The sequence below is a fragment of the Myxine glutinosa genome, chromosome 6 (genome assembly GCF_964187855.1).
Source record: "Myxine glutinosa chromosome 6, kmMyxGlut1.1, whole genome shotgun sequence".
NCBI lineage: Eukaryota > Metazoa > Chordata > Myxini > Myxiniformes > Myxinidae > Myxine > Myxine glutinosa.
In genome coordinates this window covers 144,136,782-144,150,068 of record NC_136266.1, presented here as the reverse complement: position 1 = coordinate 144,150,068, position 13,287 = coordinate 144,136,782, and the positions used below count along the sequence as shown (strand labels likewise).

At 42.4% G+C, this 13,287-nt stretch overlaps 1 protein-coding gene across 1 annotated transcript in view; it reads left to right on the top strand.

Moving 5' to 3' along the window:
• The first annotated feature begins 273 nt into the window (after window positions 1-273).
• The window catches only part of LOC144892667 (uncharacterized), a 28,512-nt gene continuing 15,498 nt past the window's right edge, over window positions 274-13,287 (top strand). Inside the window, exons 1-2 of the mRNA XM_078780636.1 lie at window positions 274-492; window positions 12,697-12,828. Coding sequence (XP_078636762.1) covers window positions 399-492; window positions 12,697-12,828 — 226 coding nt within the window. The 5' untranslated portion in view covers window positions 274-398. The remainder of the gene's footprint in view (window positions 493-12,696; window positions 12,829-13,287) is intronic.

The window sequence follows — 13,287 nt, the reverse complement described above, 5'->3', positions numbered from 1 at the left end:
CCCAACTGGATTAAACTCCTCCAACACACTGGCCTCGCTCTCTGGTTAATTAAAAAGCCGGACATACACTCATAAAGGTGACCCTGTTAACCTTGGATAATGAAAAATGATCTGATTAATATTAATGTCTTTACCTGTCTGTGTGACTGCACGCTCGCTTGCTATCAGAGGGGGAGGGGGATGTTGAGGAAGTGAATGAGAGGAAGGAGGGGTAGGGTGGGATGGGATGGGAGAGGGGGGGGGCAGAGGGGAGGGGTAGACGGTTTGATTTGTATAAAAGCTGCAACAAGAAGAGCCTGAACCGAGAGACACACTACCTGTTATCCTCCGGCTGACATTTTTATATCCGCTAAACCTCTCCAAGTGTAACAGGGCACGAGAAAGAGACAGAGAACATCATGATGTGTCCGACGGTCGCTCTGTTCGCACTCGCTCTCGCCACGAGGTTCTCGTTTCTCACCTGTGCTCCTTTACTGCAGCCTTTGGCTCCAGGTAAGTCCTTTGTCAATACTCACATGGTCTGTAATTCACACGTCCAGCTCAGTGATTTTTATGCATATGCAGTGTACATGTATATAAATAAATAAATATATATATATACAGTATATATATATATATATATATATATATATATATATATATATATATATATATATATATATATATATATATATATATATATATATATATATATATATATGTATATATATATATATATATATCTTGTGTGATTATATATATATATATATATATATCTTGTGTGATTATATATATATATCTTGTGTGATTATATATATATCTTGTGTGATTATATATATATATATATCGTGTGATTATATATATATCTTGTGTGATTATATATATATATATATATATCTTGTGTGATTATATATATATATATATATCTTGTGTGATTATATATATATATATATATATCATGTGATTATATATATATATATATATCTTGTGTGATTATATATATATCTTGTGTGATTATATATACTAGGGCATGCCCGTACTATATCTATATCTAAAATTATATCCCCCCCTCTATTTACATGAAATGGTTTGGTCCATGAAATGTTTTGGTCCATTCGCAACGCCAAAGCGAACGGCGAACGCTTTACATGAAATGGTTTGGTGCATGAAATGTTTTGGTTCATTCGCAACGCCAAAGCGAACGGCGAACGGCTTGCGAGTACAGTGACAATCCCCCCGGGGTTTTAATTAGTTTTAAAACATCGTTTAACGCCAACATAGCGCCAACATAGTTTGCCGACGGGAAATAAATGAATACGCTCTCAAATGTGCCATCCGAGGCAGAGTGTGTTCGCCACGTTCGGCACACGCGATAGCTCGCTGCTCTCTGATTGGTTGAATCGTTTTTTGGACATAGCTCGGTAAGTAATTGTCCGATTAATATGAAACCTTGAAAAGGCACATCCTCGGGTCCCCAGCAATATACCTGGCAAGTTTCAAGTATATCGGACCCGTGGTTGTCGAGAAACAGCGGTCACAGACAAACAAACGTACAAACGTACAAACAAACACACAGAGATTACTGGAATTATAGATAGAAGATATATCTTGTGTGATTATATATATATATATATATATATATCTTGTGTGATTATATATATATATATATATATATCTTGTGATTATATATATATCTTGTGTGATTATATATATATATATATCTTGTGTGATTATATATATATATATATATATCTTGTGTGATTATATATATATATATATATATATATATATTGTGTGATTATATATATATATCTTGTGTGATTATATATATATATATATCTTGTGTGATTATATATATATATATATATATATCTTGTGTGATTATATATATATATATATATATATCTTGTGTGATTATATATATATATATATATATATATTGTGTGATTATATATATATATATATATGTTGTGTGATTATATATATATATATATCTTGTGTGATTATATATATATATATATATCTTGTGTGATTATATATATATATATATATCTTGTGTGATTATATATATATATATATATCTTGTGTGATTATATATATATATATATCTTGTGTGATTATATATATATATATATCTTGTGTGATTATATATATATATATATCTTGTGTGATTATATATATATATATATCTTGTGTGATTATATATATATATATATCTTGTGTGATTATATATATATATATATATATATATATATATATATATATACTGTATATATATATATATATATATATATATATATATATATATATATATATATATATATATTGTAACGATTTTGAGAAGTGTGTAACGATTTTGAGAAGTGTGTAACGAATTTGAGAAGTGTAACGGTTTTTGAGAAGTGTAACAATTTTGGAGGAAGTGTAACGAATGTGAAAACGTTACAATGTGAACGTTACAAAAGGTGCGGTACTACCCTGTAATGTAAATAATGGTCGCAGTCAGCGTCCTAGTTAAATTGCATGAAAAGTACACGCAGGTCACGATATATCTTTTAAATAGTGTATTTCCTTATTCCATGTAGGCTAAGTATGTGTTTTCCCACTAGATTGACTTTGCATTGTATCAAACAAAATAAGCGTAGGCCCTTCCAATTTCCCCAAAACCTCCCTTCCAATTGCCTTCCGCATTTTGGCCGGTTTTCTTCAAACCACCATTGGCCACGAGGTAAGGTTGGGGAAGAAAGGCGTGTCTCCACCTCGTCATAAGAGGGAAGGAGTGAACCAGCCCTAACAGCCAATCAACACCGCGGTGAGTGACCCGGTAGGCGTGCCCTCGGAGTCGGCGGCTTGATTTCGCTCGAGGTGATAAAAGCGACTGCAAGGGACTGCTTTACCAGAGGAGCTGCGAGATGACCCTGGGAGAGGAGCAAAGAGGCTGTGAGATGCGAAACGCTCCAAGCCAAAGAGGAGAGGTACTCGGCAAGGAGACCAGCTTTGGAGAGACGCGCTGAAAGGAGGGAGACGGCCCCACCCCAAGGAAGGAGCAGGTGTGCCGAACCAGCGCGTAACGTCTACCCCAGTGGAGACACGACGGAGGTTTTCCCGCCAAAACCGCGAGGAATTGCGAACTGCGGCCTGCCGACCTTGCCTCCATCTCAAGCCTACCTGCCTGCAATTATCCCCTGTGTAAGTGTGAACATCCTGTCCTACTCGTTTGTCTTGGGGCTAAGTAAAAATGAATAGTGTAAGTTAAGGATTCGCTGTGTTACTGTTTCTTCCATCCATTGCTTGTGTGTGTATAATAAAACCTGTTCTTCCTCCGTATTCTTCTTCTTCTTCTTTTTCCTTCTCTTTCGGTCGCTTTAGAGATTTCCCGATTGAATATCTGTGGGGCGATCTGGTCAACGTCGGGTGGAATCGGGTTTTAATCGGGGAGTAACTGTTCGGACGCGGTTAAATACACCACCGCTCGGTCAATATAACATCTAAAAGCCGCGTCTGTAACAATATATATATATATATATATATATATGTATATATATATATATATATATACATACATGTCGAAAGATTTGTAGCTCAGGATTCATATTGTAAATTATCGCACACTGAGCAGTAAAATAATTAAAATATTCTTTATTAATAGCCTGACGTTTCAAGAACAAAGTAGTTCTCTTCCTCAGAGGCGTTGAGTGTGGTGTTAACTGCTAAGTTCCGTTGGGGACGGTTCACGTGATGGATTGGTCCAAGTCCTTGCCAATCACAGGGCTTCCCTGCATTCAAATGATTCTGCCGTTTTTGACGTTGTAATTGATTGTGTAGTGCTATTCTTAATGTCTTTTTTAATATGCATATACAAGATGTGACATACACAGTACACACCCCACATACATAGCACTACGCAATCAATTACAACGTAAAAAACGGCAGAATCATTTGAATGCAGGGAAGCCCTGTGATTGGCAAGGACTTGGACCAATCCATCACGTGAACCGTCCCCAATGGAACTTAACGGATAACACCACACGCAACGCCTCTGAGGAAGGAACTAGTTAGTTCTTGAAACGTGAGGCTATTAATAAAGACAACATATATATCTATACATATATCTGTGCAGTGTCTGTGTTGTCACTGAACTACTCCCTCAAACTTTGGTGAAATCGTACCAAACTTCTATTATGCACCCATCTCTCCCGTGTGTATGGCCTAAGGGTATTTTTTTTTTTTTTTTTTTTCCACTTAAATCTTCAACTTCAATTGATTCTAAAATGTAATATCACGTATATTACAAATACATTTGTGGAAAATAATTGTTTGTATTATGATTGGTGTAAACCATGACAAAGCAGCAACTCAGGTACAGTCATCTATCTATATATCTACACATCTGGGCCGTGTCTGTGTTGTCACTGAACTATTCCCTCAAACTTTTGTTTCCGTGGCGGTGAAGTGTTTTTAATAATGTGGCTGCGAGGTGTTTTGAATTACATGGTGGTGAGGTGTTTTGAATGTCGTGGTGGTGAGGTGTTTTGAATTACATGGTGGTGAGGTGTTTTGAATGTCGTGGTGGTGAGGTGTTTTGAATGTCGTGGTGGTGAGGTGTTTTGAATGTCGTGGTGGTGAGGTGTTTTGAATGTCGTGGTGGTGAGGTGTTTTGAATGTCGTGGTGGTGAGGTGTTTTGAATTACGTGGTGGTGAGGTGTTTTGAATTACGTGGTGGTGAGGTGTTTTGAATTACATGGTGGTGAGGTGTTTTGAATTACGTGGTGGTGAGGTGTTTTGAATTACATGGTGGTGAGGTGTTTTGAATGTCGTGGTGGTGAGGTGTTTTGAATGTCGTGGTGGTGAGGTGTTTTGAATTACATGGTGGTGAGGTGTTTTGAATGTCGTGGTGGTGAGGTGTTTTGAATGTCGTGGTGGTGAGGTGTTTTGAATTACGTGGTGGTGAGGTGTTTTGAATTACATGGTGGTGAGGTGTTTTGAATTACATGGTGGTGAGGTGTTTTGAATGTCGTGGTGGTGAGGTGTTTTGAATGTCGTGGTGGTGAGGTGTTTTGAATGTCGTGGTGGTGAGGTGTTTCGAATTACGTGGTGGTGAGGTGTTTTGAATTACATGGTGGTGAGGTGTTTTGAATGTCGTGGTGGTGAGGTGTTTTGAATGTCGTGGTGGTGAGCTGTTTTGAATTACATGGTGGTGAGGTGTTTTGAATGTCGTGGTGGTGAGGTGTTTTGAATGTCGTGGTGGTGAGGTGTTTTGAATTACATGGTGGTGAGGTGTTTTGAATTACGTGGTGGTGAGGTGTTTTGAATTACGTGGTGGTGAGGTGTTTTGAATTACATGGTGGTGAGGTGTTTTGAATGTCGTGGTGGTGAGGTGTTTTGAATGTCGTGGTGGTGAGGTGTTTTGAATTACGTGGTGGTGAGGTGTTTTGAATTACGTGGTGGTGAGGTGTTTTGAATTACATGGTGGTGAGGTGTTTTGAATGTCGTGGTGGTGAGGTGTTTTGAATGTCGTGGTGGTGAGGTGTTTTGAATGTCGTGGTGGTGAGGTGTTTTGAATTACGTGGTGGTGAGGTGTTTTGAATTACGTGGTGGTGAGGTGTTTTGAATTACATGGTGGTGAGGTGTTTTGAATGTCGTGGTGGTGAGGTGTTTTGAATGTCGTGGTGGTGAGGTGTTTTGAATTACGTGGTGGTGAGGTGTTTTGAATTACGTGGTGGTGAGGTGTTTTGAATTACATGGTGGTGAGGTGTTTTGAATGTCGTGGTGGTGAGGTGTTTTGAATGTCGTGGTGGTGAGGTGTTTTGAATGTCGTGGTGGTGAGGTGTTTTGAATGTCGTGGTGGTGAGGTGTTTTGAATTACGTGGTGGTGAGGTGTTTTGAATTACGTGGTGGTGAGGTGTTTTGAATTACATGGTGGTGAGGTGTTTTGAATGTCGTGGTGGTGAGGTGTTTTGAATGTCGTGGTGGTGAGGTGTTTTGAATTACGTGGTGGTGAGGTGTTTTTAATTACGTGGTGTTGAGGTGTTATTGTCCAAAAGTTCCAGTTTGCACCTACCCCTCCCATATGTATGTGCTGAGGGGATCTTTTTTGAAATTTAAAAAAATATTCTTTCACCCTAAATCTTCAACCGAAATCGAAATATCTATAAAGCTCAGTTGACTTTTTGCTCCACCAAATAACAGCGAAACGGAGTTGAGTAAAAGGGTGAAAATTCTACAGATGCTGTGATAAATAACTACCTCTGTCGGTTTGAATGTTTGAAAGAGAATAGACGTCTGGATCAATTTTTGAATTAAATTTAAATCCCAATTTATGTATATAAACGCAAGTTGTCTGTGTGTGTGTCTGCGTTTTATTCAGAGATGGCTGAATGGATCTTCATCAAACTTTAAGAGGTTCATCAGTGAGTGCCTGGGAGTGTTTTAGGCACAAAAAAAAGAAAAAAAAGTTCGTTTTTTTTGGAGTTAAAAAAAATAAATAATAATAATAATAATAATAATAAATCGCTCGATAGTACCGAAGCCTTTTACAATGAATGACAGTTATAGACAAGTACACATTCGCATAAAGAAATACAAAACAATTACCAGACATTTGAATACAAATAAATCAAAATTCCGGAAGTGTACGAATTTGGTAGTATGGCTTCTTCTTCTTCCTGATCGGCATCACACTTAACTCAGAAACGTGTGCCGCTCCCCTTCCTCTCCTGCCTCCCCACCCCCTCCCCTTTAAGATAAAAATTCTCTGTAAAAGAGCTTCCACTTCTGACTGCTCCCCTTCCCCCTCTCCCCACCCCCTTCCCCCTCCCCTCCCCTTCCCTTCCCTTTAAGATATAAATTCTCCGTAAAAGAGCTTCCACTTCTGACTGCTCCCCTTCCCCCTCTCCCCACCCTTCCCCCCCTCCCTTTAAGATAGAAATTCTCCGTAAAAGAGCTTCCACTTCTGACTGCCCCCTTTAGCCCCCCTCCCCTCCCCTTCCCCCCTCCCCTCTCCACACCCTCCCTTCCCCCCCGTTCCATTCCCCTCCCCTACCCCCCATTCCCCTCCCCTCCCCCGCCCGGCAACGCCGGGTACTTCTGCTAGTATATATATATATATATATATATATATATATATATATATATATATATATATATATATATATATATATATATATATATATATATATATATATATATATTGTTACGGTTTTCCGCCGCCATTCCTACCCTTACCAAGGGGGGATTAAGCAAGCCCCTTGGTCTTTCTGGGCCGGCGTAACCGACACTTGAAACGCCCCTTCCGGGCAAACGCAAGTTAGGGTTTCGGGACCAAGTCTCGCACATACCTAAATACCTGCGCCGCCACGGAAGCGGGGAAGCAAGCCTCGCACGAGCCACGTGTAATTTGAGTACACCAAGCGGATTGTGTACCACGTGGTCCGTGCAGTCACCGTTAATATTGGACCCCGATTAGAGAGGTTCTATTCGTACCATGCTTAGTCAATGATGGAAAACACAAGGCGGTCGAATAAAAGGAATAACACAATTTAATTATTATTTACACTTTTGTACAATTTGGTAGAAAGCAGACACAGAGCAGAACTTAAGCAGTCTTATGCTTAAATCCCAGACACGGGCCCGATCACACTCACAAAGGGGAATTGAAGGCAGAATGGTGTTCCCGCGCTGCCTTGGTCGTCCAGGAACGGCGGCCCGGCCTGCTCTCCACGGTCCCAGCATGTCCCACGAAGATGGCAAGCAGGTGGTGGAAAGGATCCTCGCAGCGCATCCCTCGAACAAAAGGCAGCAGATGAGGCAGGAAGGCGGGAAGGAATGTACGCGTCTCTCAGCGCGTCGAGGTATCAGCGCGCTATCACTCACGTAACCCACTAGAGGCTCGTCCTTAAGCTCAACCGAGCGTCCACTTTAATATGAGCGCTTTTACCCGGTTCATGCGCATCTTTCTCCGATCTCGTAACTCTCATAAATACTCGAACCACTCCGCACTCAACTCCTGCTCCGAACTGCTGCTCTGCTGCACTTTTCAAATGCCAACTAGTTAGTTTACAGGGGAGGGGGAGGGGAGGGGAGGACAGGAGGGCTGTGGGGAGGGGGGGGGTGGGGGAGGGGGAGGGGGAGGGGAAGGGGTAAGGGGAGAGGGGAAGGGGTAGGGGTAGGGGGGAGGGGGAAAAGGGAGGGGGAGGGGGAAAAGGGAGGGGGAGGGGAGAAGGGGAGGCGGTAAGGTGGAGGGGGAAGGGAGGGGAGGACAGAGGGGGGAAGGGGGAGGAAAGGGGTGGGCCAGTCAACAATGACGTTGCAGTTCTCATGGTCGGAGAGCAGCACAACAATCGCGACATTGTCCTGAATCTTCGCAACAGCACGAAGCGGATTTTGGAGACTCACCGATCCTGTGACGCCCTCCAGTACCGGCGTTGCCGGGTGGGGGAAGGGAGACCCGGACATTCCCAACCCGTACATTCGCCCTCTCGACTCAAGCTCACTCGGACAAAAGCCTCGCACAAATTACACCGTGAAGGCCCAATGGCCATGTCTATGCCACAAATCAAGTACGTGAGCGAGTCGGGCGCACTGAATTGAAAATATATAGAACGCTCATACTCCGTGAAAAGTGAAGCCAACTGGCGGCAGAGATGGAACATCACGTGATCGCTCTGAGCGAATCAGCGCGCTGCTCTGCCACCGGTCAGAATCCGTGTATAATATTCCTCCCTGAAAAAAAATCTATGTGAAACATGCTACTATCTATGCTAAATCATGCTAAATGCTAATCATGCTAAAATCTGTGCTACTTGATGTGAGTTTATGGCGGCAAGGAACATCACGTGATCGCGTCACGAACATCATTCGTGACACGTCATCACGTGATCGTGATCGTCATCAATGACCGCGAATGAGCGAATGAGCGCGCTGGAAATTTTCCTTCCTTACTCATGACGTAAATAAATATACTGCCGTAAATATGGTACATTATTAAAAAATAAATGTACTACAATATTTTTGAAAAATTTCATTGGTTGCTAGGAGACGGCAGCATGTAAAAACCGTTTGAATATTTGAAATACAGTTTGATCCAGAGGTAAGTGGTATGGTCTTGCTGGTTGGTGGACACGATATGTGTAAGGGAAATTATTTTGGTGTCCTGTATCTGGTCGTGCTAGTTGGTGAACACGGTAAATTTAAGGGAAATGATTTTCTGTCATTTTTCTGAGTGGTTGCTTCTCCTTCCCCGTATTTTTGTTCATTTTATTGTTTTTTTCCACTCTCTTGAGTTGTGGGCCTTCCTTGAGTGGTATTACATTTATCATCATTGGAATGTCTGTTGTAAAGATACGGACATCAAGTCTGTATCTTGACGCAGAGAGCATCAAGCACCGTCTTTTTATACCAGGCAACGGCAACGGCACCGCACTAACGCAGACCTCGCTCGGCCCCGCCCACAGCGACCTCTCTCGGCCCCGCCCACAGCTGCCTCGCTCGGCCCCGCCCACAGCGACCTCGCACGGTCCCGCCCACAGCGACCTCACCCGGCCCCGCCCACAGCGACCTCGCTCGGTCCCGCCCACAGCGACCTTGCTCGGTCCCTCCCACAGCGGCATCACTCCGCCCGACACGGCACTATCCATATATTATTCGTACAATGCCGGGTACTTCTGCTCGCTAAAAAAAAAATCTATGTGAAACATGCTACTATCTATGCTAAATCATGCTAAATCATGCTAAATGCTAATCATGAAGAAGTACCCGGCAAAAACACAATCGCTTTTCGCTCTGAAATACGTGCGAACGCGTAACTGAGTTAATGGCGGCAACGAACATCACGTGATCGCTCTGAGTGAATCAGCGCGCTGCTCCGCTACCGGTCAGATTCCGGTCATAATATTCCGCGCTGAGGTAAAAATATGGTAAAAAAATATTATGAAATAAATTTTTCGGTCGGCCATGTTCTTCCCAGGCTCAATGGCCATGTCTGTGCCAAATATCAAGTACGTGAGCCTCTCCGTTTAGGAGTCTATCGGTAACATTACACACACACACAAACTGTGTTTTATATACAGACTTGGCATTTAATATGTAATATATATTTTTTCTTGACTTGGGTTTACTTTCTGAACTCAGTATATCAATCTGGTGAGTTTCTTTTACGCTTCGGTGATTTCTTTGTTAAAAGAACCATGTCACTGATTGTCTGTCGCAGCAAGAAGTCAATAACAGGATTATATCACAGGTGGCATGACAAAATGTACGGACAGGTACATTTGACGATTGGCTTCACAATCGGGTATATAAGGGTTGTGCGTTCTGTATTAGTGGAAAACAACTGCTGCACGTCTACAAAAGTTATTGCCGCTTCCCCTGGAGATGGTCCGTCAACTCGACAATGCTGTTTGTCATTTAGTGGTGGCTTTACGAAATTCCGGCATGAAACAGCGTGCTATTGCTTGGCAGTATGGCATCACTCAAGGTCAGGTCTCAAATATCCTGAAAATAAATGCTTGGAGGGGTGTCCCTACTCCAATACTGAGGCCAGGACGTCCCCGCAGAACCACAAGGAGGGATGATCGCCAGCTGCACCGGTTAGTCCGCAATGGCCGTACCAAGTCAGCTAATCGGCTTGGGGCTGAGTGGCAGCAACTGACAAATGTGCCTGTATCCAGAAGGCTAGTCAACCAACGACTGGTTATCGTGCCAGGCATCCCCTGAGAAAGCCACGCCTGACCAGACAACACCGCCAGCGCCGATTGCAGTGGGCCAGAGAGCACCGTCAATGGCAGCCAGGACACTGGAATCATATGATCTTCAGTGACGAGTCTAGATTTCTGGTCTATCGTCAAGATGGCCGTGTCCGAGTGCACAGACAAGTGCATGAAGCCTACAATGAAGATTGTATAGTGCCAAGAGTCCAAGCTGGAGGTGGTGGGGTGACCGTTTGGGCTGCTTTTCATGCAGGGGGCAAAACTGACCTGGTTGTTCTGAATGGAAACCTGAACCAGTTCAAGCACAGGGCCATTCTGGAAGAAACATTGCTTCCATTTGTTCGTGCAGCCTTTCGAGGAAACTTTGTCTTCCAAGATGACAATGCACGGCCTCATCGTGCACGCATGATCCAACACTTTCTTGCTGACCGTGGTGTAGAGCATATGGAGTGGCCTGCCATGTCCCCAGATATGAATCCGATAGAGAACTTGTGGGCAGAATTAACGCGTTAAATTGACAACTTGGACCAGCAGCCTGCCTCTGTGCATGAATTGCAGCAGGCTATTGTAACTGCATGGCAAGCGATTCCTGTCTAAACCTTGGCAAATCTCGTGAACAGCATGCCTCAACGTGTACGTGCTCTCCTGAATGCTCGTGGGGGTTGCACGAAGTACTGAACTGTAATTTTACTGTCCGTAATCCCAGTCGTAATTTAACTTTTGTTTTTGTTAAAAAAAATTTTGGCTAATGTGCAAAATAAAGAGATACTTCTGGAAAACGTACAGAAGTTTAACACAGTACTGTCCGTGAATTGAGTTCGATATCAGTTTACATCACTTTCAAGGATCAATTTATTTGCTTCGAAATGTCAAAAGTGATATTTGTTTCTTTTAAAGGTCACATTAACAAAATCTAGAATAATTTCAACATAATTCCAATGAACTTTTGGTTCTAAGTCATCTTGAAAAGTAAGTTCACCCCCACAAAAAAAATATTCCATATTAAATGCCAAGTCTGTATATAGATTATTATTATTATTATTATTATCATGGAGATGGACCTGGCAAGCAGGAAGATGAACATGAGGGGTATTCTGGGGAGGATGTTGTATCCAGACGATCTGGCAGTTGTGGTGGAGAGTCGGTGGGAGATGCAGGAAATACTGAGGGAGTGGTAGGAGGCATTTTGGGAGCGCTGAAGATGAGTATTAAGAAGACTGAGGTGATGTGGGTCGGGCAGCAGAGAAAATAAATGAATATCAGATTACAGGGGAAAGAGACCACATGGAAATAGGTTTGAGTATCAGAGGGGAGCAATGACCAAGGATGGTAAGTCGGAGGCAGAGGTGTGCAGGAGGATTCAGATGGGTGTGAATGCGTGGAGCAGGGTGGAGGGATTAATGGCAGACAGAAAGAAATCATGAAATTGAAAGGAAAGGTTCTGATGTTGTGTGTAACGCAGGCCTACCTTTATGGTCTGGAAACCGTGGCACTGACAGAGGCACCATTAGAGGCTGCAGGTATGCGAGAACAACTGGATGAGGAGGATTGCAGGAGCGAGTGGGTGGATAAAAGGAAAATTGATGAACTCAGAGGAGATTGGTGTGAAGATGAGCTTGAGGGGGAGATTGGTGAAATCGCGGCTTAGATGGGGGGAGAGGGAATGGCAACGAGAGCGGATAGGTTGAGGGAGGGAAAGAGGTAGACCGCAGTTTTGATGGGAGGATTGTGCGACGAAGGACATCAGTAAACTGTGGGTGCTTGGAGAGTGGAGAGAGTTGGCCAAAGACAGGGGGAAGTGAAGTATCATGGTCAAAGCAGGGCAGAATCTTGGTACTATCTATATATATATATATATATATATATATCTATATCTATATATATATATGTATGTATGTATGTATAGTAATTATATATCTCCCTTTCCTGAAAGCTTCAAATGCTCATGGCTGGTACACTTGACTCCATTTGGAATATTTTTGGTTAATCTTAATGTCTATGGTCTTTACAGAGCTCGTTGACATGGACCCGTGGATTGAAAACACGCGACCAGTCGTGGGAGCCAGAGAAGCACGCCCATTGTTCTGGGGTCGAGACAATACTGCCCTGGGAGCGGCATCACGTGCTGCGCTACAGGACCAAGGTGGGCACGAAAATTGTTGTTTTTACATTACCATGAAACAAATGTTGATAAATAATTTATCGTGCTTTTGTTAAGGTCAAGATAAGTATGTTGGAGCCTGGAAGGGACCTTAAAGCTGACCATCCTCGAGCGTTTTGGCAAAGATCTGGATCTGAATGGTATTAAAGATCGATTAGTGCCTTTGGAAAATAGTGTGCCAGTGGCTTAGCCAAATTTCCATTTCACATTTGAGATTTGTACTGTGAAGGCAATGCTCAAACACCCTGCATTATTATTCCAAGCGTAGAAAACGATATCATGGTCAAGCTGAATACATAGAAAAATGTTACATTTCTTGGATGAGATAGACGCTTCAGAAATCCCATATTGATAAAAAGGTATGAACTGTCTCGGTTTCCACAAAAAAACATTTTTACTTCAAGCCTTTTCATCTACCATGTACTGTATATGTAATGAGAT